Source organism: Zeus faber (assembly GCF_960531495.2).
Source record: "Zeus faber genome assembly, chromosome: 13".
Classification (NCBI taxonomy): Eukaryota; Metazoa; Chordata; class Actinopteri; order Zeiformes; family Zeidae; genus Zeus; species Zeus faber.
The window spans coordinates 17,828,211-17,855,453 of NC_137198.1; the positions used below are offsets into that span (position 1 = coordinate 17,828,211).

General features: G+C 43.3%; 1 protein-coding gene across 1 annotated transcript in view; it reads right to left on the minus strand.

The window, feature by feature from the left end:
- Nucleotides 1-26,879, minus strand: part of ldlrap1b (low density lipoprotein receptor adaptor protein 1b) — a 39,385-nt gene extending 12,506 nt beyond the window's left edge. The window contains exons 1-3 of the mRNA XM_080012614.1: nt 26,658-26,879; nt 4,990-5,132; nt 1,751-1,863 (exon numbers count right to left, since the gene is read on the minus strand). Of these exons, the coding sequence (XP_079868740.1) occupies nt 1,751-1,863; nt 4,990-5,132; nt 26,658-26,742 (341 nt within the window). The 5' untranslated portion in view covers nt 26,743-26,879. The remainder of the gene's footprint in view (nt 1-1,750; nt 1,864-4,989; nt 5,133-26,657) is intronic.
- Nucleotides 26,880-27,243: the final 364 nt, after the last annotated feature.

Here is a 27,243-nt window from a genome sequence, read left to right on the forward strand (position 1 = left end):
TTCATCGGCACGTGCTCGAAAACCAAAGACCGCTGTGCGCAGGTACAGAGCAGAACAAAATGGGGCTTGGGTCATCGAAAGCAGAGGAAGGCGCATTTTCACCAACGTGGGAAGCATGTGATCCTTTGCCTTTGCACTGAGTTCCTCTGTGCGTTGCTTTCCCACTGAGGCAGGTATCACAGGCCTCTGTTGGGGTTTGCAGGTTGAGTGCGCGGCGGGTCTAATCTCTAAGAGCCAATGAAATTCCGCTCCGCTTAGCACGTCTCGCACATTTTATAGAGTTATTCGTCTCGCTCCCGGCCGTCTCAGGAACAGGGTCTGGTTTTTCATGAATCGGTAATGTCACACAAATAGCCTGGCTGTGCCGTGGCATAATGAGCAAAGATGTCATCACCTCCAGACAAGAGGTGGTGGCGGGGCGGTGAGTCGGAAAGGGACGCGCAGAATCTGCAATCTGTCCTGTTTAAATCTGTAAAACGTTCTGACTCACTGAACTTCACTCTTTGATAATTACACAATTATTTTACCAATTGTGAAGAGACATAAAAAAATAAAATAAAATAAAAAGTGGGAAAAAGTTGGGGGGGTTTTTCAGAGACGGAGCGGTGAGATGTGGCAGAGATTTACATCAAATGTTGGGCAGGGCAGCCGCGGGAGATGTGGTGTCAAGGCAAATCCATTTATTTTATTGCCCGTCTATCTTTTTAGTCGTGCGGGTCGGGGTGTTTCGGCGCGCCGGGAGATGAGACAAGTATGAAGTCTCCACACCGTCCTGAGGTTGCCGCCAAACTCACCTCACATTTAACTACATGAGGAGAGTTTTAAATTATGGCTCTATGCAAAGTAGGCCCGAATCTTGGCTCCCGGCATTACATTGCCCTTGTACAGACATATTGCAAACTGCAATGCTTTTCCCTCTTTTATAGAATAAAAAATAAAAGATTTCCTATGAAAGTACTTCATGAACCGTAACAAAAATGAAGGAAAGTCCAAGTGGTTTCAACTTCACATGTCAGAGCCCGAGCATCTCTGAAACACACGGTTTGATGAATAAGTGGAAAAAAAGTGATGTGAAATGTGAAAGAAATTAATTTACCTGCTGAGCCTCTGTCATGCCATTTGTTACATAAATTACAGACGGAGCATAATTCATACATACATAACGGAAAGCCAAAAATCTGAAAAACAAGGAGGCCTCTTAAAACTTAAAAACCCCAAGAGCCAAACCCCTTTCTTGAGTGAAGCTGGGAAACTAGATGAGTAACAATACGAGGACAGGAGGGTCAGAAATTAGACATTCGCCGTTAAATGGCCACCTTTCGAAAGGGCAGTCCCATCTCTTTCCATTTAATAAGTTTGCTCATTAACATTGAGGATCAGTGAGGTTATTCGAGGTGGGTCAAGTCACTCAAGAAGCTTTCGGCTGCTTGTGGTTCGTGAACCCTGAGCAGGCAAGCTGTGGCAGCTTAATAGCTCTGAGTAATCTGCAGGAGGAGTGTGTGCATGCATGTGAAGGTGTCATCGTGTGTGTGTGTGTGTGTGTGTGTGTGTGTGTGTGTGTGTGTGTGTGTGTGTGTGTGTGTGCGAGTGCGTGCGTCAGAGTTCACGCCCGAGTTGAAAGCCGGGACACATAGCTTGTTGCAAAATGGAGATGACTGAAGTAATGTCTTAGGACGGTTTCCTCTCATTCAATTTTTTTGCGGCTGAGTCGGCGAAACAGAATGTGTCCGGCTGGCAGAAGAGGACTGACCTGTAGATGGAGATGTTTTCGATCAGCTGGTTAGAGGCACTGTCATAAAGGATGATCCCCCGTGGGGAGACCGTGAGCATCACTTTCTGGAGCTTCTTTCCGCTGGCTTTGGCCTGGTGTGTGTGTGTGTGTGTGGGGGGGGGGGGGGGGGTGACAAGACATTCAGCAGGGAGGACAAAGGGCGTGCAAGAGAGAGAGAGAGGGAGACAGAGAGACAGATTAGGAAGGCAATCAATGCAGTTACCGAATCAAGATGCTCAGGATAGCAGCATGTCACAAGTCTAGCGCACAGGCAGAAACGCACGCTGCAACTCCCATTCAGAGAGCAACTCGCAAGGGACCATGGAGTGAGGAAAAAAAAAAACAACAACTCTGCAGCCAAAGACACGTTGCTCGCTGCTTAATGCGCATGAGAATTTGGATCCACCGGATTCATATCCAGTGTAGCCCTAAGCCTCGGCTTCTTGCCCAGCAGAGCTAATGATACACCTTGCACCAGACCCACACACACTGTGCTTGTTAATTACTCAGTCTAAAAAAAAAAAAAAAAAACAACAACAAATAAACACCACACAGTGAGGAAATAAGTACTAATGAAACAAAGCGTGAGCCTTGGTCAAATATGTGTGATTCTTAACCACACGCGGCTGTTTCGAATGACCCACAGTCGCCCAAAACCCTCTATGGCATAACGCAGATTAAAAGATGTAATCTAATTCAACATCCCTAATGGGCTGACATCGAGGGCAAGCAAAACAGATTATTTCCAATCAGAGTGTCTGTGTGTGTGTCTGGCACCCCACCGTCCTGCCGCCTCTGACGTAATTAGCTGCCGAGCTGGCAGATCCAATGAAAAAAATAAGCCTTTTCCTCAGTGATTAAAAACTGGATCAACTGTTCGCTGAGCGGCGTCCAAGTTAATTGCACCCTCCTTAAATGCCGACTCGGACCATGAGCGAAGCGTGCAACGTGTCTTTTATCGCGAAGAGAGAGTGCATTCAGGTTATTTATTCTGCAGTGCTGTCCAGCTGATAGATGTGGGACGAAACAATTATAGTAGAAGTACACTTTGGTCATCTGCATTTGATTTCTCAACAAGTTGGGATTTATACAGCGCTTATCTTCCATTGATCATGAAATTCACCACATAAGCACTGCAGTTTCTGCTTCATGACTCTCTGGTAAGGATTACTTTATTTTTTATTATTATTATTAATATTAAATAGCTGCTAGTACTAGTGTCTAATCATGAAAATCACAGAGCAGAACACATTCAACAGCTGTTACTGCTAATTGGCGTTCCTGATGTGCTTTTGTTCCAAAGGATGATATCAAGAGATTTGGCAAAAACATGGAGAACACCAGCACCTGGTATTCATTTTGGACCAGTGTCCCATCTTCCATCAGATTTTCAATTTGGCGCTTCACTACTTGGCTCTGTTGATTTGGGAGCAGAGTTTCCGACAGAAAAAATTGCTGCCGGTTGGATGTGTCCTGGAAGATTTCAGTGTCCGGGACAAATGGGAGCGATTCCAGTCAAATATTATCTGTATTTATTGAGCTTAAAAGCAATTGATAAAGAATGAAATCATAAGGGCATGTCGATTTATATATTTTTTTAATGAATATTTAAAATAAAATAGGTCCCGTCAGTTAACGGCATTCTATAAATAAATAAATAAATAAATAAATAAATATTACGCATATTACTACTTCAAATCAAATAATTTCGGTCCGTGATCAATAACTAACAAGTGCAGATGCTTTAATATACATTTCACTTTAATAAAATCAAAATCAAAAACAAAATAAATAAATAAATAAATAAATAAATAAATAAATAAATAAATAAATATATATATATATGTATATACATACACACAAATAGGTCTGAATAAATACTAAAAGATTTTGGTCTTTTTTTTTTTTTTGGTCTGTGTTTTACACAATGAATATGTGTAGATGTGTAGATGTGATCACGCTCACGTGATTGGACAGCTGCACATACTACTGCTGCAATTTTCAGTGACCACAATGGTGAGTTTGCTGATTTTGACTCTGTGTGTTTATAATTCATTATTCACCATGGAACAAAAGTAGAAAATGAAACTGTCCCTGAGTTCCAATAATATGGGACTGTCACCAAGTTTCAGCATAATGTAACCTGTAGCTTCAATTACGCTACGTCACGTTGTATCGGGTTTGAGTATCATATAGGTATTGTTTTATATTGATTATTTTCCAAAATTCAATTACAATTATATTTTGATTTTATTTTATTATTTGTTTTGCGTAGTTTCAGCTGGCATTTCGTACCTGCTTATTTTGACCAAGAATTGTGTGGTCGGTACACAAATTGCGTGCAGGTTGGCAGCATACATACTTTCGGCTTCTCCTCAGGGTTCTGGATACTGCGCTCTGTCACTGCTCCGTGTGTGTGTGTGTGTGTGTGTGTGTGTGTGTGTGTGTGTTTGTACAAGCGTGACCTGTCCACGAGGGAGGGGGCGGGGCTTCTTTCTGTTTAGCCAAACGTCATTGGTTATGGGGTGAAAGGCGAGCCTTAGGTCGTCGAAACTGTTTGGCTTTCCGGTGCAACTTGCCAAACGCGGAAATTAAAACATCTGCAGAATTTTTTACAGAATTGATCGAATCTATTTTATTTCGACACCCAGATAGTTATTGCTATCGCTTTATCACCCAGCACTTATTCAAATTGTGCTTCGAGGGAAATATTTTCACCGGACATTATGAACGGAGAGATTTAAATATGTCGGACTTAAACAGATTTTCCCAGTCAAAAAGCGGTACTTACCAGATAACGGAAACTCTGCTTGTGAGGAGTCAGATGAAGCATGTTAGTTCAGGGACATTTGAACATAATGATTGACGTATAATAGATTTTTCTCCATTCTAGATCTATAGTCTAATATCTTCTGTGTCAAAAAATAACACAATCAAGTCGCTTTTCATTTTCATGTTATGATGTATCACAGACAGATTTTTGTATTGGAGTTTCTCAGATACATATAAACATATACATATTTTCGGCCTGGTATCGCTCCATGCCCTTCGGAAGCCCGCCCAATGTTCACTAAAATAAGAAAAAACTGCTTTCCAAGTAGCAGACTCATGACAGGAAGCTCAAAGTGTTTGGTTACATGTTTGTGGGGGTGAGCAACTAAATGTACATTTGTGTGTGTGTCTGTATTTGGCAGCATGTACATGCTTTCCTCTCTCACCGTGGCCACTATCCTCTTGACGGCTGCAGCTGACAGCTCCTCTCCTTTGGGCTGCTCCACCAGAGTGACACCCAAGTACTTCAGCTGGAACACCATGCCCTCCAGAAGGGTCTCCCTCGTGTCTGTCCAGTTCTCTGGAAGCTCTGCAGGACGGACGGACGGACGGACGGACGGACGGACGGACGGACACACACACACACGGACACACGGACACACACACACACACACACACACACACACACACACACACACACACACACACACACACACACACACACACACACACACACACACACGCACACGCACACACACACACACGTCAGTGACTAGTCTACTCTGGTACCTAACCCAACTGCATTAATCCTTTGCATATTCATTTGAAGAAGAAAAAAAAAAACCCTATAAAAACATATGTTGAGGCTTTACAATCGGTGAATCTAAACCGTAGGAGCATGACCTGTCATGGGGAAACTGCAAAGACTGTTATGAATGACACAAAAGAGACAGAGGGGTGGGTGGGTGTCCGGTTAACTGTGCTGTCAAGTGCAAATAATTGAAGATAACCTTGGCCGTTGCTCTCCAATATGTCTCTCCACTTCAGTGATTTTGATGTAAACAAATGAAAGTGCCATTTTCTCGAAAATCCTTTTCAAAACAAATTTGTGATTCTGCAGATGATTCTGCAGATAACGAGATAATTTTGCCTCAGCCTATAAAATGACGGCTTTGAGATAACATCTGATGTTGTAGTTGGGGTTTAGTCTTCCCATTATTAATACTAATATAATTACGACAAGTACACATATTTTTATACTAGTCTTCTCAGGAGTAGGCTCAGTGAGCTGCTCTTCAGCTCAGTAGAGAGATGGCCCCATGGAGCAGGTCCCAGCAAGAGGAAGCACAGCTCAATCACCAGATCATGACTGCGCCAAAATAACTTCACACATGATAAAAAAAACGGCCAAAGATGTTCAGAAAAAAAAAAAAGATGATGAAAAACAGAAATATTTTTACTAACGCAATATTTGAGAGCGTTGCACTCTTTTTACTCTGGGTTGCCGTCTTTCGTCAGCTCATAAAAGGTTTATGGACTTGTCTGATTGGAGCAACACAGAGAGGGACTAGGGGAGCTCCATATGTCAGTTAAATGGACCCACCACTAGAAGCAACCACCTATGCAGTTTATCCACTCTGGGTGGTCTTCATGGCACCCATGGGCCTTTCCTGTTAAGCCCACGTTGTCAGCAGAAGACCCTGCTAAGGCCCAAAGTGTTTTTCCTTCTTATTTAACCAGGGAAAATGTGGTGGCATCTATAAACGGTGGTTCCACTTTCATGCTTCACCCCTGCTTTCATGACTCTGGGCTATAAATGTAGGGTGCAGGCCCTCTTGCCTTTTTTTTTTTTTTTTTAATAACATGCTGTAGGACACATGTTTTTGTAGGACACAATTCTGAACTATGTAGCTGTTCAAGCAGAAGCATTGCATTTTTTTGTGTGTGGGTTTTGCTTTCAAGCACCCCCAGTTAAATACGATCAAGGACAATGTTTTTTGCGAGCACATCAGTCAGATTTTACAGCTTCTCGTCACAGACCACATAAGTGCTCTGGGCAACTCAAGGTTGGTGAATTTGAAACATGTCGCAATCAACCCCTGCCTTTGTGTGTTTTTAAAGAAGCATTTGAAAAATGAAATTAATCTTCCGATGTTGGGCACAGGGTGTGCATCACAACTCTAAGTGAACATAGTGCTGCTCCAGTGGCCCCAGGTAAAAAGACAAACAACTTAAACATGCTTTAATACTATGCTCAATCCTAACACACTTTGCAAGTTGTAGAGCTAAAAAGGGAGCAGCCATTCAAAGACAGCATGAAAGACTTGCCAGCATAGAGTGGCTTTTAATGGTCTAAATAGAGCCTGAGCTGAACCAGCCTTAATGATGGGTTCCTCTTGACAGTGACTTGTGCCTGGGGTCAAGGACTTTAAGCTCCTCAGGGTGTAAAGACGCTCCGCTGGCCCTCTGAGGTGATCCCTTTAGTTACATTAGTGAACGGCAAAGTAGCTTCATGGCACTAATCTTATCTGCAGCAAGGAAGTGTTATAAGCTAATCACTTCCCAAATCAAGTTACCAATTGCACAATACACATACGTTATAAGGTACAGTATAAGGGGACTTATTTTGAAAAACATACTTTTTCAGTGCTTCTGCACATACATTTGGGTCTCTGAGGGGCCTGCTAACACACAAACGGTTAAATAAGACCGTTCAGTTTTTTGTGAGCCTTCTATTTCAGAAAACATGTCCTGAAACTAGCCGCTCAGCTTTGCTGCCCACCCTCCATCTGGGTAACTCAACAAATAAATATTTTAAAAGAAAGAGGAATTAAAACAAACTGTCCATGGAGAAACTGCAGACGATGGAAATGTAAGTATTTACAAAATAATTCTGTGATGTGTTTCTTGAAAAAAAAAAAAAGAATAAAAAATAAATATTTATAAAAAAATATATATAATAATAATAATAATAATAATAATAATAATAATAATAATAATAAATAAATAAATAAATTGGCATGAAACAAAAAAACCCTGCCTCCAAGAGAGTCCCAGTGCGGTGTCCATGTCAGCCAAGCCAAGTCAGAACAAACTTTTAAACGAGGCCTTGTAGATCTAATATGAGTGAAGATCCAGCCACTGGATTGCTTTTTCCTTGCCTCAAATTTGTGCAGAAAGAGATTTTGGTGGACTGATAATGTGAAATCAGTCAAAGTTACGAAAAACAACGGAACCTGGAAGCCACGCTCAAACACCACTGGCTCACAGAACTCGGGGCCTGAAAAGGGTGGCTCCTCCCACAGTAAACGGCCAGTTTTAGAACAGGAGGGTAAGCGGTATGTTAGAATGGTTAGAGTGCATCGTCCGAGTGGTAGTTTCAGCAAAAAACTCCAAAAACATGTTTTGGGGACCGCAGAGACCTACATTAAGTTGTTTAAAAAGGAGCATGATGGAGTTGTTAAAGGCTTAACATTGGGCTTTTTTGCTACTGCTAGCCTTGCATAGGTGCTTTATCTGTGTATTGCATTTGCAGTTCTTCAGTCTCTTCCATCAACGATCTATCTATCTATCTATCTATCTATCTATCTATCTATCTATCTATCTATCTATCTATCTATCTATATATATCTAGCAGAGGGGGTGGCGGAGGGTGGGTGCACCTACCCCTTTGCTTCTTGATGTCCAGGGTGCCCTTTTTATCAGGTGTGTTTTTTTGTTTGTTTGTTTTGTGAATGGGCATAAAGATTTCATTGGGAACAAAATACGCTGCATTATACTGTATATGGGCTAAAAGAGGGGTCCCCAACCTGACAGACCCCTGTTTTAGTTGGACAGTTGGAAGGGGGGTGCTGATGGGGGGGGGGACCATTTCTCTGAGAGAGAGGGGGGGCAAAGGGCACAAAGTCAGAGCGGAGTTGAGAGCGGAGCGGGTTTTATTTGGGGGTTTTTTTGCCCCCAAAATCGGAATATCAATTGTCAACTTTGGATAAAATACAATAATATAAGCGCAAATAATAGCCATATTTAAGCGGGCGTCACTGTGTGGTATTAGTGGTGGAAAAGAAGACAATAACTCCTTTCCAGACATTATTTTATATAATCACGGCAAGAGAATCAAATAGCAACAACAGAGTTTTAATGGGTCACATATTCCAGAATAAATTACTTTATTTAGCCGCGAGGAAAACGGAGAAGAGAAAGTCAAAACAACGAGCAGGTAGCGGATTTATTTTCTGGGCAAGATATGAATATTGATGAGGTCCAAGTTCATCGGTCAAGTCCAAATTAGTCTTCATTATCATTATTATTATTACTGCATAGTCTACTGCAAAGGGGAGATTAAAAACAATGCTTGCTTTGCAATGTTGGCCAACCTCCTCCCAGATTAGCAGAGGAGCACGGTGAACTTGACGGACAGCGCGATTGTTGCAGGGAGAAGTATTGTCTGCTTTGTTTTAGAGGGATCGAGTGGTGTTTAAGCATACATGAAATTAAATGATTTATGTATATTTATGGGAAAGGTAGATTATTTTACACATTTTAGAAAAACATTAACAATTGGCGATTCTGATGGGTTTTTTTTTTTGTGCGTGTGTCGATTATGAAATAACTGGCCCAGTCTTCATTTTTCCATTTCCAATTCTTTAACCAATCAGATTTCGAGTTAGCCATGTTGGACATATTCTTTGCCTTGTAGCTTGCCAAGCCGCCTACGTCAGCATTTTTCGTGTGAAATGATCGGAGGGTGGAGGACCCGTTAGGTAATTGAAGTAAAACTAGTGAGTAGCATGTAACGTAGCATTATCTAAGATTTATTTAAACTTTCTTTTGTGACTATTACATGTATTGCTTCAGATTGTTTTTAAGATTTAGACTTAGCCCTGTTGATTTTAAACACACAATGGCTGAAGGAGAAGAATTGGATTTGGTGGCGGATTTACTGGCAAAGCCTTTCAAGAAAAGTTGGAAATTGTGAGGACGGGTCGACCAACCCCTCAGCTAGCAGCCCTGTCCCAGGCAGGGGAAGGATTTGTGCGGCACTTTCAATCGAGCAACTACGAAAGCCACACCTGGCTTACAGCGTGGTAGGAATATTGCAAATTGTATTGCTGGGAATGACTTATTTGCAATTGACCGATATGGTGTTTGGAGCCACGCTGGGTTTGCAAAGCTGAATTGCCTAACCAAGGCAGCAACAAGACACCAAAGCACGGCAGGACACCTGCAAGCGGCGGTGCTACTGAAAACGTTTGGAGATATCCGAGTGGATCCACAACTCAACGAACAAATGCAATGGGAAATGGAGCTCCACAACAACAAACCTTCCATTAGGACCTTTCGAATAACAAAGTGTTTACTGGGACTTTAGACAAAATACAAAACAAACTGATCAGTGTTATTGCTGAAGCGATGGGACAGGAGATTAAAAAAAAGGAGCAGCTTCACAGTTATGGCGGACAAAACTACACATTTGAGTACTACAGCCCAGAGGCAGGAAAGGTTTGTCAGATTTGACAACGTTACGAGTGGCGGAGGGGATAAGGACATTGCTGCTCTCATTATCCGATTCCTGGAGGAACATGAATGCCTGGATAAAGCTGTGGCACGGTGCTTTGATGGCGCTGCCGTCATGGCATTTGGAGTCGGGTGCAGGCCGAAGTTAAGGTGAGGGCGCCTATGGCTTAATTTATGCATTGCTATGCACATCGACTTCATTTATTACTGACTCAAGGGGCATTGAAGTTTAGAGAATGCAGGATCTTTTTTCCGCATCTCAATGGCCTAGCTGCTTTTTTTTTTTTTTTTTTTCCCCCCAGATCCCCTAAGCGCACGTAGCTGCTTGATGATATCTGCCAGCGGCGTCTTCCTCGTGTGGCATCAAAAAGATGGCAATATAGTTTTAGATTGGTCAGCACACTCTTTGAGAAGAGAGTTGCCCTAAAGGAGCTACTTGAGCACATATTAGAACACCATGATGAGTAGGACTAGGATTCTGTGCACTGTGCTGACGGATACTATGCACATCTGGATGATTTGGTTTCGTCTTTTGCTTTCTACTTTTTTTATGTAATTTTATTTATTTATTTTTGGATGTGGTTTTTGAAATACTGCAGAACAGAAAAGCTACAATGACGTACAATGTTCTGGCTGGCAAGAATGGACAAGTTTTGTCACACCACAGAGGGAGAAAGGGTGATTTGGTGAGATTTAAGAGTCTACTGCGCGCCAAACAGGTGCGCCAAGCACATGTTGAGGCCGGACGCACGGGGGAAATTCATCGCAACCAACGAGAAACTCCACAGCGACATTTTGGAAAAAATCTTTGCCCAGATACGGAACCGGTTTAAACCCCACGAGATGTCACGTTTATCTCCCTCCTCAAACCCTCTGCAGTTTCAGACGCACAAGAAAAATTCCCAGATGGGGCCTTCTCCATGTTAACGCAGAGGCACAGAACTCTCTTCGACCTGCCCCGGATTAAAACAGAACTGACTGTAGTGTACGCCATGACTGATTTTGAAGCAGAAAGATCTATGCGGGAGAAGGCATCAACCTTACGCATAGGCATGTTTGGCGGTGACCGTCCCAGTATCTACTGCCTCTGTCGAGTGCCATTTTCAGCCCTAAAATGCATTAAAACGTATTCAAGAAATAAGACTGAGCAGGCTCGACTGTCAGCACTGGCTTCCATGGCAATCCGGAAGGACCTTTTTATTGGAACTTAAATGCAGCTATGTACTGTACAACCGTATCATTGAACTCTTTATAAAGAAAGAAAGGAGGGTGGACTTTAAAGGATGAGCAGCTTTGCTAAGTTTGATGGACTTTTATGTATCTGTACGAGCCTGGCCCAGCGCCATAAGGGGACTTATGGGGGGGGCGTAGTTTTTTTAAATTTAGTAGTATTTTTGCCCCCTCTGTTAAACTTTGTCTCTATAGAAAATAGCAAAAACAAAATTATTGGATACATGTACATGGAGATACATGTGACTATCGCTTAGCGGTTGTTTCAGAAGAACCATTGACAGCGCTGTTTGTTGTGTGTAGGTGCTGCGCTGCCCATAGCACTGAAACGGAGCGGAGGAGATCGATAGACAGACTTCATCCTGGCGCCGGGCCTGTGAGTAGCTATTTATTAGATCTTGTGGACATTAGATCGTTGTTGCTGGTGTGAATGATGTTCAGATTCAGTGGCTTGGCTGTGCCTTTGAGTGTGCGTTTAGGCCCAGCGAGATTCCAGCCAAGAATCCAAGAGGGTTCAACAGGCTTCCCCACAGATTCCAGCTTGGCCCGAAATCTCTGGGGAAGCCTGATTTTGTTATTTGCAACTGGTTGTTGTGAGTTTGTTCTCGTTTCTTTGTTATTGACATTGATATGGGCTATGCAATGTCTATTTGTGATGCAACATCCTGTCCAACTGCGTAATAGTCGTACATCCTTTATGTATTCATATCTGTGCAATTAGCGTATTGTAACACTCAGAGGTGTTGAGCCTTGTGTGAAATCACTTTATTCCACTCGATAAAAGGTTACTGTCATTGTGAATATGGGGTTGTTATGTCAAATGACAACAGCATATAGCCTAGTGTAATGGTGAGGTTATTTATATTATTGATGGTAACTTGGGCTGCCCCCAAATAGTCCAAACATTGGCTGGACCGTGTATGAAACACTAGAGGGTGTTTATAAAGGGCTTTGTAAATTAAATTTTCTTTTGGTTATAAGTTATTGTGTTACTAATAAATGAACTAAATATTCTGTGCCCTTGCTGGTTGTGCTGACACATTCAGAAGAGCGATGTTTCTGAAAACTAATTTCCCTGACGTTTAAATGGAATTTTAAACTTTAGACCAGTCTAAAAGCCTGTAAAGCCTGCAGCCGCCCAGGATCCCGGCCTGGGACAGGGAAGGCGCCGCGAGGGATGGGCACCTACAGGCTCATTGATGCGCTTGTGGAACCAAGTCTGGCCCATCTGATCCGATCCCACAGCAGAGCTGCTGTAGCACAAATTGCTGAAAAAGTAAATGCTGCTATGACAGAAAGGTGTCAGAACACACAGTGCATCACAGCTTGCTGCGTACGGGGCTACGTAACCACAGACCAGTCAGAGTGCCCATGCTGACCTCTGTCCCCTGCCGAAAGAGTCAACAATGGCCATGTGAGCGTCAGAACTAGACCATGGAGCAATAGAAGAAGGTCTGGAGGCCTGGTCTGATGAATCAAGTTTTCCTCTACATCATGTGGATGGTCGGGGTTAGGATCCGATCCGATCGACTATCTGGGGGATGTGCTGGAACAAAAAGCCCGATCTACGAGGGCCCCACCTCGCAATTAACAGGACTTAAAGGATATGCTGCTAACATCTTGGTGCCAGATACCACAGGACACCTTCTTGTGGAGTGCTTACCTCAACGGGTCAGACCTGTTTTGGGGGCATGACGGCGATCTACACAATGTTATAGTTGTTTTCATGTTGTGGCTGATCAGTGTATGTCAATGTTATTTAAATGTGTACATTAATAAAATAATAAAAGGGCCTAATAAGTTTAACTGATGTAATGTTTAACCAGTGTAATTAACAGGCAGCTCACTTCTGCGCACAGCGCTCGCAAAATCTATTTATATTTCAAAGGCTGGTTATTAGGTTTTGTATAAATATGTAATGTAGCACAGTGTTTGCAATGTTAGCTATAACATTCTTTCTCAGGCCAGTTTTTTGGCTGAAAATACCACTCAGATCAGGAATTCTAGCCATTCTCACAAGCCTCTTAATTCATCGTGTTCCTGACACTCGTTAAGTGGGAGGAGCCACCCTCCTGAGTCCCCGCATTCTGTGAGCCAATGGGGTTTGAGCTTCACTTCTGGGTTCCCTTGTATTTACTCTGTATATTTTCACTAATATCACCCCATCAGTCCACCAAAATCTCTTTCTGCGCAATTCAGTTACTTAATCTTCACTCATTAGATCTACGAGGCCTAATCGAACAGTTTGCTTCGACTTTGTGTGCCGTTCTGCAAGGTTGGTAGGGGACGCCACAACAGGGCACCACACGTGAGGATTTTTGGGCACAGGCACAGAGGAACATGTTCGAGGAACGGGTTGGGTTCAGTACCGAGACCCGGTATTAAACGGGCCCTGGGGCTGAATTATTAAAGACCGTAGTATTGAGAAGCTCCTTACGTTACCGGTACTGTTAATGGTATTGGAGAAATAAAGAAAATAGATTTTCTATTTATTTAGGCTATATAATCGATTGTAACTTGCAATAAGATTAAGATATTCGTCTAAGAAGCATTTTCGCTATTATCAGAAGAGACATCTCTCCTCTTTCTTTCTCCCGCTCCAGGGGGGTGTTGCTGGCTCCCTCTGCCTGCCTCTCACACAAGCACGGGGAGACGAGGGCGCAGATTGTGCCCCGATGGCCCCCTCTTCATGTGTAATGCATTTGGAGGAATGGAAAAACGGCTCTCCATGATCGGGGCGCGCGGAGAGCCGTGTTCGCGTGTCTGGACGATTCATACATATAAAAATATATTTATGATTCCCCTTATTTATAATTCCCCACTGAAATGTTATCCCTGTGCATTTTGTAATCTTATATCGGTTTTATCCTGTTATTGTAATGCACACCGACTGACCAAAAAAATAAATCAATAAATAAATAAAATAATAATAATAATAAATAAAAACTCTGCTGGACTAGAAGAATCTCAGTCGACTGACGCGTTTCGGACTGATGATTCGAATTGTCGACTTTCAGGGGCCAGCCCTGGTTCTGCTGTGTTCTGTCCATACTAATGTGGACAAGGAGCAGATTTCTGGGGATGACCAGAGGTCAGCTACCCTGGAAATCCCCAGAGTAGCTGCTAGAGTAGCTCTCCCCCAAAGTGATTCCTGAGGGACTACTAACAGACAAGGCAAGAGATGTGTGAAATTAAGTTTAGGAAGAGAACAAACAAAATAAACCAAAAGTTCACCAATACGTAAACAAGCAGAGCTCTGCTCCCTTGTCACAGCGGCTTCATTTGTGTGAAGGAACAGCAGCTGACTTCATTTTATAAACTGCAACACTGGCAGTTCAAAGGAGAAACTCAGGAACCGGAGCTATTTTTAGACTAGCCCGTATACTCAGAGCACTGCTTTGTATGGGTAATAATATCCATTTCAATACTGGCAACATTTACATTTTAACCCCCCCCCCCCCCCCCCCCCTCCTCCCACCCCTGCACTGTGCAGCAACAGTGGTGATTAGGGCGAACTTCAAAGGCTCCCGGGCTGCGCTGGGGCTTTGCTTGGTCAGTGAGCCCTGCACGCCTGCCTGGAGCCGCCCAGAAATGAGCCAGGAAGCACGGCGTGCCGGGGAAGTGCTCTTTGCCCAGAAGAAGGGGACAGGATTGATTTGGCGGGTGGGCTGGTGGAGGGCCACAGCTGCACCAACATCAGTGGGCTCAAGGGGTGTGAACGTTGAATAGGTGGATGATTTTCAAAGGGCAGCGTGGATTAATGAGCCGGCGCGGTTCTTTCTGCCTTGTTCTAGCCGCTGCTCTGTCGGCCCTCGTTCCCCCTATGATCCCCTGGGAAGCCATTAGGCCGAGCAAAGCTTACACTGGCAACCACTCACACACATTATATTTACAGCAATATCTTTCAAAAATTACTATATAGAGAAAAATCACCGTGTACTGTGGGTCTACAGGGTATTTTTGTATTTACACGCCCAGATTTGACTTTTTGTTTATAAAAATAAACAACTTTTGGCACACTGTGTTAGGTTGTGTCAGTTTTCCCTACCTGTACAGAATGCAACACCCATTGGCAGCCTCTCACTCAGCCGTGTTACATTGCTGAAGTGACAGACAACTTCCATCAACACACGCACACGCACACACACACACACACACACACACACACACACACACACACACACACACACACACTCTCCTACGCCAAAGCCAATACTCACACAGCTGGCGTCATGGCCAACCTGCCACTCAGAGTGCAGACTGCTCCCATGGTCCTCTGAGTCTCTGCTGGCTCAGACAAGCCCTAGCACATCACAGGAGGGCAGGAGAGAAAACGTGTAGCAGCAACCCTCAGCAGCCCACCTCATTTGAACTCCAGTCATGAGTTGACAAACTTAAAAACTCATTGATGCTCCCCGTTTGAAGCACGTTAACATGTACATTAGTATCCATTTACACCAACAGGCTGGTATGACTCCCGTAATCTCAATGGCGCATTTGGGCTTTGAGAACGTCGTCTTTGGGAGTATAAAGGCATTGTCTGGTTTCAGCCTTATTCCTAAATGTGCACCATTCCTTCCTTCCTTGTTCAAGCAGAGTGCTTGTCTTTCACAATGTGAAAATGCACAAAGCTTGAATAGTAAAGAGTCCTTGACTAAATGTTTTGTAAAACACGAGGCAGCCTCTGCTCAAGTTTATAGCCCCTTTTCCACTTGAACTGAAAGCTGTAAATCCACTTGCAATGTTCCATATTGGCATAATGTGGGAAAAGGAGCCGGTGTCTATGTTCCATAAAAGTTGTGTTCCGTATATTGTCCCACTCTTGACCTAGTATAATTTACGGGGAAATGCCTGTACCGTTGTGAATGGAAGTGTGTGTGAATGGAAGCAGTAACATTGCTGGGACAAGCATGGAAAGTAGAGGTGGAGAGAAGTGGTGGAGCCGACTCCAAATACTGGCAAAGCACAAATAGTGGGGTTTTACGAATACTTATTTTGCACAAATATAAAAAATAAAACTAATTTGGGAAGGAAAATAAAAAAAACATTTGGAAAAATGGGGAGTCTGACCCGAAAAGTAGAGCTCGGCTGCAAAGACGAGAAACTGAAACACGTCCAGTCACACAGGAGTCAGGTCTTTGTTTCTTAATAGCTAGGGGGTTCATAAAGGAATGAGTTGGCCCTGTTTATCTTTGAAGTCTGAGTTCACGACAAATAATTACAGAAATAATGAGTTATGTGCAGTGATTTCCTGAGCCCAAAATTGTTTTCATGATATGAAAGTTTTCTCCAAACGGAAAAGGGGGGAGCAGTTAGTAACTGAGCATCACGCTAAATTCTGTTATTTACCAAAAATGTATGGCAATTCATCTATTTCAGCAGCAAGTGACATTGAATGAATAGCTCATAAAAATAAAAAATACTCAAGGTGGTCTTCAAGAAAGTAAGGGCTTGTGTTCATTTAGGTAAAGCGAAATAGGAGAATTTAGTGGCATGTTACTAAAATAAATCTCATTCAAGGCCATGTTGTTGTGTTCCCATGATTTACACTTAATACATAGACTACTTTAGTTTATGTGAAAAAAAACCCCAGTAAAAATCAATTGTGTATTCTGCAGAGTTCTCTGCAAAATACTGCAGAGTTGTCAAAGGTCATTGTAGTTCCCGGTGTCAACGGACCCAAAGACATCCAGGCTTTCAGTGGTATCCTCTAGCTACAGCCCACGGCTGTGAGGCAATCTGGAGACTATTCACAAAGTAAGAAAAAAAATAATAATACGGAAGCTTTTGGGCTTTAATGACATTCAACAAGAGGTCCGGGTAGGTAAGGAAAGCTCACATGTCTGAGGTGAAGGAATTGCAATCCAAAGGTCTGGGGGCTAAGCCTGTGCAGAAATGGGAGTAGGTGGAAAGTGCTGCTCGGTGTCTGGTCAGAGGAAAACATTAGAAGTGAGGCCAATTTAGACAACACAGGAAGGAGAATATGACAATTCTTGCCATTTACAACCAGCGTCAGTGATGGTAATAAGCGGAACATGATTTGCACTCCGTGACTTGGCCGGAAAAAAAATTGAGAATTACAGCAAGACAGAGAATCTTAACCACAGATACAGACATGAAAGAAGAAGGACATTATATTGCTCAGTATTGACCAATATCAATAATGGTATAAGAAATTGGTTTGATACCAGGCTAAAAATGGGTATTGTATGAGAGGATATTAACAATACAAAAATACATTAACAAGAGTCATATGGTGGGCTGCCAAGTAAATAAGAAACCCCACAAGGGTCAGCGAATCATTTTTAACTACCAAAAACAACACAAACTACATATTCATGAGGCAATCAACAATCGCTTTTACTGGGCTCTGCACAGCACTGCTCCAAAAGCAGCCCAGTGCATGTTTTTTTTATTAAATTGCTGTTTCAAAGGTGAGATATTTCAACATAATTTCATCAGAGTACCGTCAACGTCCATAATACATTGCACACACAACCCACAAACCCAGCTGTGGCAAGAAGGTGTTTCACAACATACATGGCAGCAGGAGTAGGGATATGGAAGATGCCAATAACGGAGCAAAGTGAGCTGAAAATGCTGTTCAACATGATCCTGCGCTTCAAATGAACGGCTCAAATCTGATAAGTTGTGATGGAGAGCAGCAGAGAGGGCCTTAAATTCTCTATATTTGTTGCAGCATTTTGTGACAGCAGAAGTATGTGGATTCGCAATTTGGGACCGCGAGGACCATGTTGTGCCTTTTTTGATGAAATAAAGTTTGTAGGAAACCTTCACGACTTAGTTAATGTGACGAATTTCCAGAGAAACATACTGACTTGGCCAAATACCCCAACTGAGCATTTAAATTCAGCCCTGATGTTATAGATCAGAACTGTACAAGAATTTAATACTACATACTTTGTAGAATCTCTGATACTGTGCGTTTTTTTTTCTGAGCAATTATATGCAATCGGTATTAAATGGGAAAGATAACAAAAATCAGAATCAGGCGACATCAGATTGGTCATGTAAATGTAACATACATAATGGAATGTGTGCAGGAATGGGGTATGTAGTGCCTTATACTTTAGATTTCGTAATCAGAATCAGTATTTAAAACTGATCAGAGTGAAAAATAGAACTAATCCACAGACACATGCCGTTATGGGACATCAAATAACCAATCCAACCGCTGATTAGTTGATTGTGCAACAGTCCTGAATCACTGTCAAACAGCATTTTTTTTTAATGGGGGGGGAAAAAAAAGACGACAGGAATGAACAGAGGTTGCAGACAAAGAACGGATTGAGGTGCAAGATCGGCCTCTATGTTAATAAGATGCCAGCTTCACAGCCTAAAAACCAGTTCCATGGCCACAACGAGGATCAGGTGACAAAGTGTGTCAGACCCGCTGCTTCCCTGATGAGGGAACATATTTGTGCAAAGTGTCAAAAGCTTTGAGAGCGTCTCTGTGACGCTTTACGAAGTGAACGCAGTGGTCATTCCACCGCACGCCGACAAAGCCGCACATACATGCGTGAGCAATGTCGAAATGCTTCAGCTACATCAGTTTGTTATTTGACCAAACCTGCCGAGAATGATTAAGCCGGGGTGGGTGGGGCCAACAGGGTCTCGGCCGTCGGCACACCTCGGTTTACACACAAACGCAAACAAAAAGTTCCAACTCTGCCGGCAAAAGCCCTGTCAGTCTGCGGCGTGGCTGGTCTGCTTTATCAACAGTTTCAGCCTTTGTGGAAGCCGATAGGAGCTTCCGTGCATTGACAGCTCGCTGTATGCTGTCTGTATGGCGGGGAGAAAATACTGTGCTATAGCATTCCTGTGAGCCGCCTGACCTCACACACAATGTTGAGCTGCGTGCTGCACTGTTTGCAGCAAGTCTCGTTTCGGAGCTTAAGGTTGTGTTGCTACCAAACATGTGCCAGCATACGATGGTAGATGATAACACGTTTTGGCAAATGTGGTCTAATGCAACGCTTACCCCTGACGGCTGATTCTAATCCACCGTTCATTCCGATCTTTTCTTCAATGTGAGTGTTTTTATGATCAATATCCCGTGTCTTCAACGGAAAGTTGTTATTTTAGAGGCTTCTTGGCTTTGTCGTGTGCTGCAGCATTTTTGTGTGAAAAGCGGAAGTCATGGGTGTGAATTGTGAGGGCTGTGAGTCATCACAATTGAGAGAATGTGGAATGACACCCCTGCTTGTTCTCCTTTCCAACAGAGCATGTTGGGACATTGCGGAGTGGCGGAGCTGGAATCTGCGGCAGAAAAGACCTTTCCGAAAGAAAAAGTTGTGACAACAAATGGCGCGACGCGTTCGTCCACGTCATGTGTATGTGATTAGTTGTTATCATTTCCGTGATATAAGGAACCGCGGCCTTGGCCACGCACTCTCTCAATGGAAGATATTCAATTTGTTTTGAGTTTCTGACTTTTTCTTGCTGCTCTGTTCATTTACGTACGTAAGCAGCCCTTACAGCTACGTAGCGAGTATCATTGTTATTACCAGATAACCACTGTTTTATTTCATATTCACAACACAGCTGGTGATAATGGGTGAAAAAAGGGGAAAACGCTGTCGAGCTTGTCTCATACAAAGTGAGCATTTGAACAATGGCCTCAATGGATGTAAGCATAGCACGTATCGGGTGTGACGTCTGTGTACTGACCATGGTGACGCATGCACAAGTTCACATCATGACAACAGCGTTTTCAAGATGACCAAAATGGAGAAAAATGATGAAAAACAATTTTAAACATTTTACTGCAGTCAGGTGAAGAAGAAATTTTTGATATATTGCTATATATATATATAGCTATATAGCTATATATATATATAGCTATATATATATATAGCTATATATATATATATATATATATATATATATATATATATATATATATATATATATATATATATATATATCTCGCAGCATCATATAGAAATACTGGGTGTATTGCAAAAAATAAAGAATCTCAATATAATTGTATCGGGGCACAATTATTTTGCTGGTATCGTGAGATCCCTGGTGATTCCCACCGGCATTCCGGTCAGTTGTCGAAGATCAAAACTGCATCACAATGTCATGCCAAATAATCTAGAGAGCAATTATTGCAATCAGTCACAACTGGGATCAGGTAATATCAGAGTGGGAGGGCAAATGTGGCATAAAGGTCATGCCTAAGTTTGGGATTTTAGTCACCATGTGCTGTTGGGAGTGCCAGTGTAGGCAGGGTGCCTTGAGGAACCTCTACTTGGCCGTTTAAAGAAGGCAAAATGTTTGACAAAGCTAAGAGGCAAAACATAAGCCATAGGCGGAAAAGCTGTGCATTTGATTATACTTGTGTACGTCAACAGCAAGTCCCTGACTCCTGGGGCCATCATCTCATGTCAAAGACAAAGCTGAAAGGATTCTGTTCAAGTTTAAAATAAGGAAACAAGAGTGTGCAAAATATAGTGTGTGCATAATACGCAGAGTGACCAAAATTCAACCAATCACAGAGCTGACATTCATTTTGTTGTCTTGTTGGAAATTGCTCATTTAGTTGGTAGTTGCTAAATTAAGGCCTCAGCTGACCCATTCATCTTCTCTCCGCTCAGAGTGAAGATTCATCTGGGAGGGAAAAGAGAAGCACTTCCAGAATTATTAGATTCCAATCAGGGCACTTAAGGCTGATTTGACAACCTGCAGAGACTCAGATGAGGAAAGACGACTGGATGAAATCACAAGGACAATACTGTATTGCGTGAGAAAGCTCCGGGGGAAAAAAAACAAAACAAAAAAAGCATGAGCCATTCATCTAGAACTGTGGTTTGAATGCATGGGTTCACTACTGTAGTGATGTCTACCATTTTATGCATCAGTGTGACACAATTATTGCACTTTACATCAGCTCTTGATAAAGAACTGTTGATTCAAGTGCCAGGCATTATCACCGTTCCTCACAAGACATGTAGAGGTCATGGGAGAAATCCTGAAAGAACCCAGTGTTTAGAACAACGATAGTGAGTGATTGAGGAAGAGAGGAAAAAAAAAAGAAAAAGGCCTGTGGCTCAGAAATACTGTGTGGCTGAACGCATCTGGCCCGGCCAGGCACAATAACCGATTCAGCACCGATGGTTCAGTCACTCTCACCTGCTGTGCAGAGAATATGATGTGAGACACACACACACACACACACACACACACACACACACACACACACACACACACACACACACACACACACACACACACACACACACACACACACACACACACACACACACACACACACACACACACACACACACACGATATAGGTTAAATACAAATGGCTTGACAAAGTTGGCGATTGGAGTAGTCAATACAAGGTAAGATTAACGGTTAATGCTCTTTTATGTTCAAGGGTCAACGCTTTGTTTCTCCTTCACTGCCCTTGAACGCCGTGGCAGTTCTCAGGCTGCCATTATCTGGGCCCACAGGCCATCGGCTTTATGCAACTGTTACAGATCTGTGTAGTGGAAATTCTTACGAGAAGTGTTGCGTAAGTGTGGAGCTATCAGTGCTTCATTTGGTTGCGATCCAAAGCAATTCCAGTTGGGTGAAGCCAAGGATTTATAGAGGATAAGAGCCTTATTGCTGGCTTCTTAGTCCTAGCGTTGGGCAACGTGTCATTCAGCTGCTGTTAAATCCACTCAAAAGAAGGATCGGGATGAGGGGAAGATTGAGGAGAAATGAGAGTGGTCATACCGCTCAGGGATTACAGCCAACATCCCGCTGAGGCCGGAATGTTCTCTGTACAAGAGCCTGTGTTAGGACACCGGTTCGGCTGGCTTTCCTGTACATAACCATGCTTATTGCGCTGGCTTTGGCTAAAAATTGGAATGGTGGTGGAAAATAAGTAGGACATGCGGTACATAGGACATTTCTATTTTAAAATAGGCTAGAAGTTGAATTGAAATCCCACGTTACGGATGTAGCGCTGCCATCTGCAGCAACTTAGAACATACAAGTCTGTCAGAGCTTAAGGTCTTGTTCACGGACATTTTGACAGGCCACACACATTGGTGGACTTATTGGATGACCAATAAGGCACCAATGCACAAAGTGCAGAACTAAGGTACAGCGCTAATGTGCAAATTCCTTGCAGAAACCTGTATTGGGTTGTGGGTGCTTAAGTGAGAGCAAGTCTTTCCGGAATTTCATACTCATCTGCTGTGGTGAGTAGTATGGAGGTTGACGGGGGGTGGGGGGCAGGCATGCCTAATCTGCAACCTGAAGACCCAAGAAATTCCTTAGCTTTTGAAGCTTAAGTGATAGTTTGGACAACAGACACTGTGGGCCAGCCAGTGCGGATGGGGTCAATAGACAAAAGAGTTCAGACACACTCAGTGATAACACACAACACTGCTGGCCCATGTTTGTCAGAGCCACAGTCATTCATCAGCACTACAAAAACAATCAGTGGGAGGAAGAGGTGTGTCTTGCATGTGTTTGGGTTAGAGTATCATCGTATTGTCCCCGCTGAGACGGGCATCCGGGGAAGCTGTGGAAAAATACACTAAGTTAACTGAGATTTGTAGGCCTTGCTGCAAATAGCACGAGGTGGTATTCATTCAGCTAGCATGTACTCCTTCTGACAATTCAGCTTCAGGGGTGTATGCTACAGTACCACACTGGCAATATGTGTGGCCATATGGTTGAAGGAGATTAAATAAACCATGATTAAACAAGTAAGTAAGCAGGTTATCCAAAGTGCCAATGTTGCTCTTGTCTGAAGTTACCCTGAAATACAGGCTATACCACTTATCCTTTGACACATTACATTAAAATCTTTAAGAGGGCGAATCATTGATATTAATCATTCAGTAAGAAAATATATCTCCCAGAAACCAATTGCCCTATCAAACTGGAGAGGGCTTTCCAAATCATATTTCATCACTACTGTGCAGAAAATGTCCTCTCCACAAAACAGTGACAAAGTGTGATTTTGTAGTCTTTTCTACACTCTTGTACACACAGCTCTATACACACAATGAACATACAGATAGAGATGATCTAACAATATGCAATAAATCGCCAGGGACTTTACAACTGCATAAAGGAATCCTGGAGGAAGCAATCTCCATTACAGCCTGGCAGTCCGGTGGGATGACTTTGTGCAGGGGGCACAATGTCGGTCAGCCCCAGGCCAGAGGTACAGTAGCCAAATTTCCCGATGCAGGACCAAAAATAAATAAATAACACATTTTGTTATTTTTGTTATGCTATAACACAGACATTGTGTGACCTAACCAGCCATGACCCTGGAGAAAATGGAAGTATGCATCCAACGTTTCTCATCGTCACACAAGGTTGAAGTGTTATTATAATTTACCAGAAGCCAAAGCACAAGCCACTCCAAAGACATTGCAAAAAATATTGTATTGAATGCAAATCAGTCAGCAGCAAGGCACAACCAATGGAACTCCATAACACCCATTAACTTAACCAATATAGATGTTGCATATAATGAACAGCCTAAATGGAACAAGGTAAAATGGGTTAATTATGGTCCATCTATGTGGTTGTGTTGGTTGAACAACCAGATGTCAGGTCCGTGTCATGGCAGCACCAATTAGAAGAGGAGACAGCGTCTTGAACAATGTAGGAGGCATACCAGTCTTTTCATGCAGGGCAGATCGGGATTTTCATCCTCCCACATTGCCTCATCGAAGCAGAGAAAGAAAAGGCCTTTGTGACAATAAAAGATGTTACATGCCATTTTGTTCACCCGAAGAAAATGGGGATGCAATGAAAGGGCAGTGCAGAGAAGGTCTTGGTCAGCAGGCGGCCAACGAGCAACTGGGCTGTTCAAGCAGCAGGAAATGACATAGGGGTGACTTAGCTCTCAGTGCAACATTAATAGTGCTGTAAATACAGAAGTGTTGTGCACTTCGGTATCAGCCGATATCCGGCTTGTTGACTGCCATCGGGCCTATTGGCAAATAAGATGACATTCACCAATCGCAGAGGCCAATTTTTCCGGTGTTTCCCCACACCTAGACTATAGTTGGGCAGGCTGCCCAGGTATGTGCCCAAAGTATATTTGGCGACCCAAATATACTTTGGGTCGCCAAATATAAAATATAATTTTTTTTTTTTTTTTTTTAATCAGTCAGTCGATTTTAGAAGACATGGACACAGGCTCTCTGGAGCGCTCCAAGCAGGAAGTGATGCTGCATTCACGGGAACTGTGAAAGATGCTGCGTTCTCAGGAAATCAGAAAACGACGGTATCAGCTATCGGCCAGGATTTCACAATCGCTGCATAACGCTGCGTAACTAGAACTAGTATGTTGAATATTTACATAAACTGACAATAATGATGGTAAAGCCATCATCATGGGAATAAATACACTTTCCTTTTTGACAGTGGCAACAGAAAATGTAAATACATATAGTATGTATTTATAAGAAATTAAACACACTCATTGGGCCAAACTCAACTCAGATTCAATGCGGGCCCCGTCAGAAATCTATGTGGACTTCTATGAATTTGCAGAGGCAAAAATGTGTTATATACTAGATGATGTGTGTGATCTTCTCTCAAAGAAATAGCAGCAACCTTGCTGTAGAGGTATGCTAGCATTGTTAGGACAAGATGAAACAAGTTACTTTCCATTACCAAATTAGGAAAGAAAGGATATGTAGCACCAATGGGTGTGCTATGACACCAATTCAATTTAAACTCCAAGTGACGCTGAATAATGTTGTCACATTAAACAAAGAACGCTCTCCATTGTATAAGCGTGCAGCTCTTGGCTATCAGCGTTAATCTATGTCAATGTGTAATAAGCGTGCGTTAAAGTGTGAGTAGACGTGAATTTTATAGGAGCCTCTATTGTGCTTCATGGAAACGCTCAGCACTGCTGTAAGCCTCAGTCCCTGTCAATCAGCAATCCAGCTCTCGCAGTACATTGTTGTCAGGTCTGTGGGAATGCATTATACTGTGTAGGTGAATTTAAACCGGAAATATATGTTGTTGTTGCCGGGTGGCTTTCAATACGTGTCCTAGAATTACATTTCAAAATTCAACTTTTTTTTTTTTTTTGTTTGTTTTTGCAACACCCAGGTTTGTCCTTGTACTTGTCATTCAAGACAGTCAACTCCGTTTCGTCTAAAGTATGCCTTCTTATGAGTGATTGATTTGTCTGGTCACTTGAGGCGGGGGGGATATTTGTCATCTGATGGTACTGCTCATTGCGTTTTGTTTTTTGTACAAGCGTCATGCATATCAACAGTTTACTGACCACAACTAGCTATTCTCTGTGACTGCCTTTCACTTGCATGTGCTCGATCTTTGCATCCTTGTCAGGGCAGACCCCACCACCAACAACTGAAACAGCACATAGAGGAGCACATGCATGATGCAAGTACATTGAGTCCTCAAATCAAAATAATACAAAATAATCGTAGAGATTACGGCTTCAACAAAACACATTATTTACACAGAAAAGTACATGAACTCCTCCGTCCGGCAACTATTTCATTGTGTAAGGAAAAGCATGTCCACCCTTCAAAGTAAACATAAGGTCGACACCGATGAGAGGCGTCCTAGCGACCATGTGCGCCCGTCTGCACGGACACCGTTTAGCTCAACAGTCGCACAAATGACGGGTTCCGCTTCGTTTGAGATGCGCTGGGCCGAACGACACGAAATGGAAAAAGGAAAAAATAAATAAAATCATTAAAGCCCGGAGCCTTCCCTGTATTTACCCGTTTTTCTGACAGCCGCCCAATTGTTACCCGCCCCCTCCCGTCATGTATCGCCTAGCAACAGAGCGTTGCTAGGCTGCTATCGCCCGTGCGGTACGGACCGGTGATCACTCCTCCTCCAGACCGGGGTTTCATCTATTCGGGCTTTTCGCATCCGATTCGGCGTCAAAACCCGACGTCGCGTTGCGATCGGCAAAGCCTTTCCACAACTCGGCGACAGCGGAGTGACGTGGCGGGCGGAGCGGAGGTGGGGTGCGGGTGCGGGTGCGGGAGGGAGGGGGTCTGAACATTCCAAACTCGCGTTACCAAGTTGTCGCGGACGGGCTGGGAGTCCGGGAAGTTCTGGGGTCTCGGCTCAAACGGAAAATCACCCACTCCCAACGGAGGAAGGGCGGGGAACGGAGCGAGCGGTCCGCGGTGGGTTTTGTCAAGTTGAACCGCTCGGCGAGGCGGCACGCCGTGCGTCGGTACTGAAAACAGCGCAAACGGTGGCGCACGGCGGACCACTAGTTACCGGGACGTTCGCCGTGTTTCGGGGCTAACGTGGCGTAGCTTAGCCCGTACTAGCTAGCGCCGCCTCGTTAACGCTCCGGCTCGGTACTTACTTTTATGCCTCCCCACACCCCACGACTGTTTGGCGACGCTGGGGCTCCGGATTATCGCCCTTCCGGCGGATTTCAAGGCGTCCATTGCGTGGTAAAATCCCCAACAAACCGGGGGCAAAAGGAGCCCGACAGGTGTCCGCTCTGGTCCCCCCCACCCCCGAAGCACTTCTCGCCGTCGCGCTCAGCCTCCAGGAAAAAAAAAACCCCAAACTTCTCACCGGCGTTCCCCACTCCGCAGCCTCCCGCACACTGGCGCGGTTCCGGGGCGGCGGATCGGCGGAGCGGCCCGGCCCGCCCCGCCCGGTGCCGGCCCGCCCCGCCCCTCTGGGAGGTCCCGTATATGCAAATTACCGACTAAGGGGACTCACGCCAGCGGAGTCTACATACATACCATAATATAGTATGATAACAATGTAAAAAACAATGTGATACATAATATAATATTATAATAAGCTCATATAATATAATAATATATTATACATAATATATATATAATATACAGAACATAATATAATATATTATACATAATATATATATATAATATACAGAACATAATATAATATAATAATATACATACTATAATATG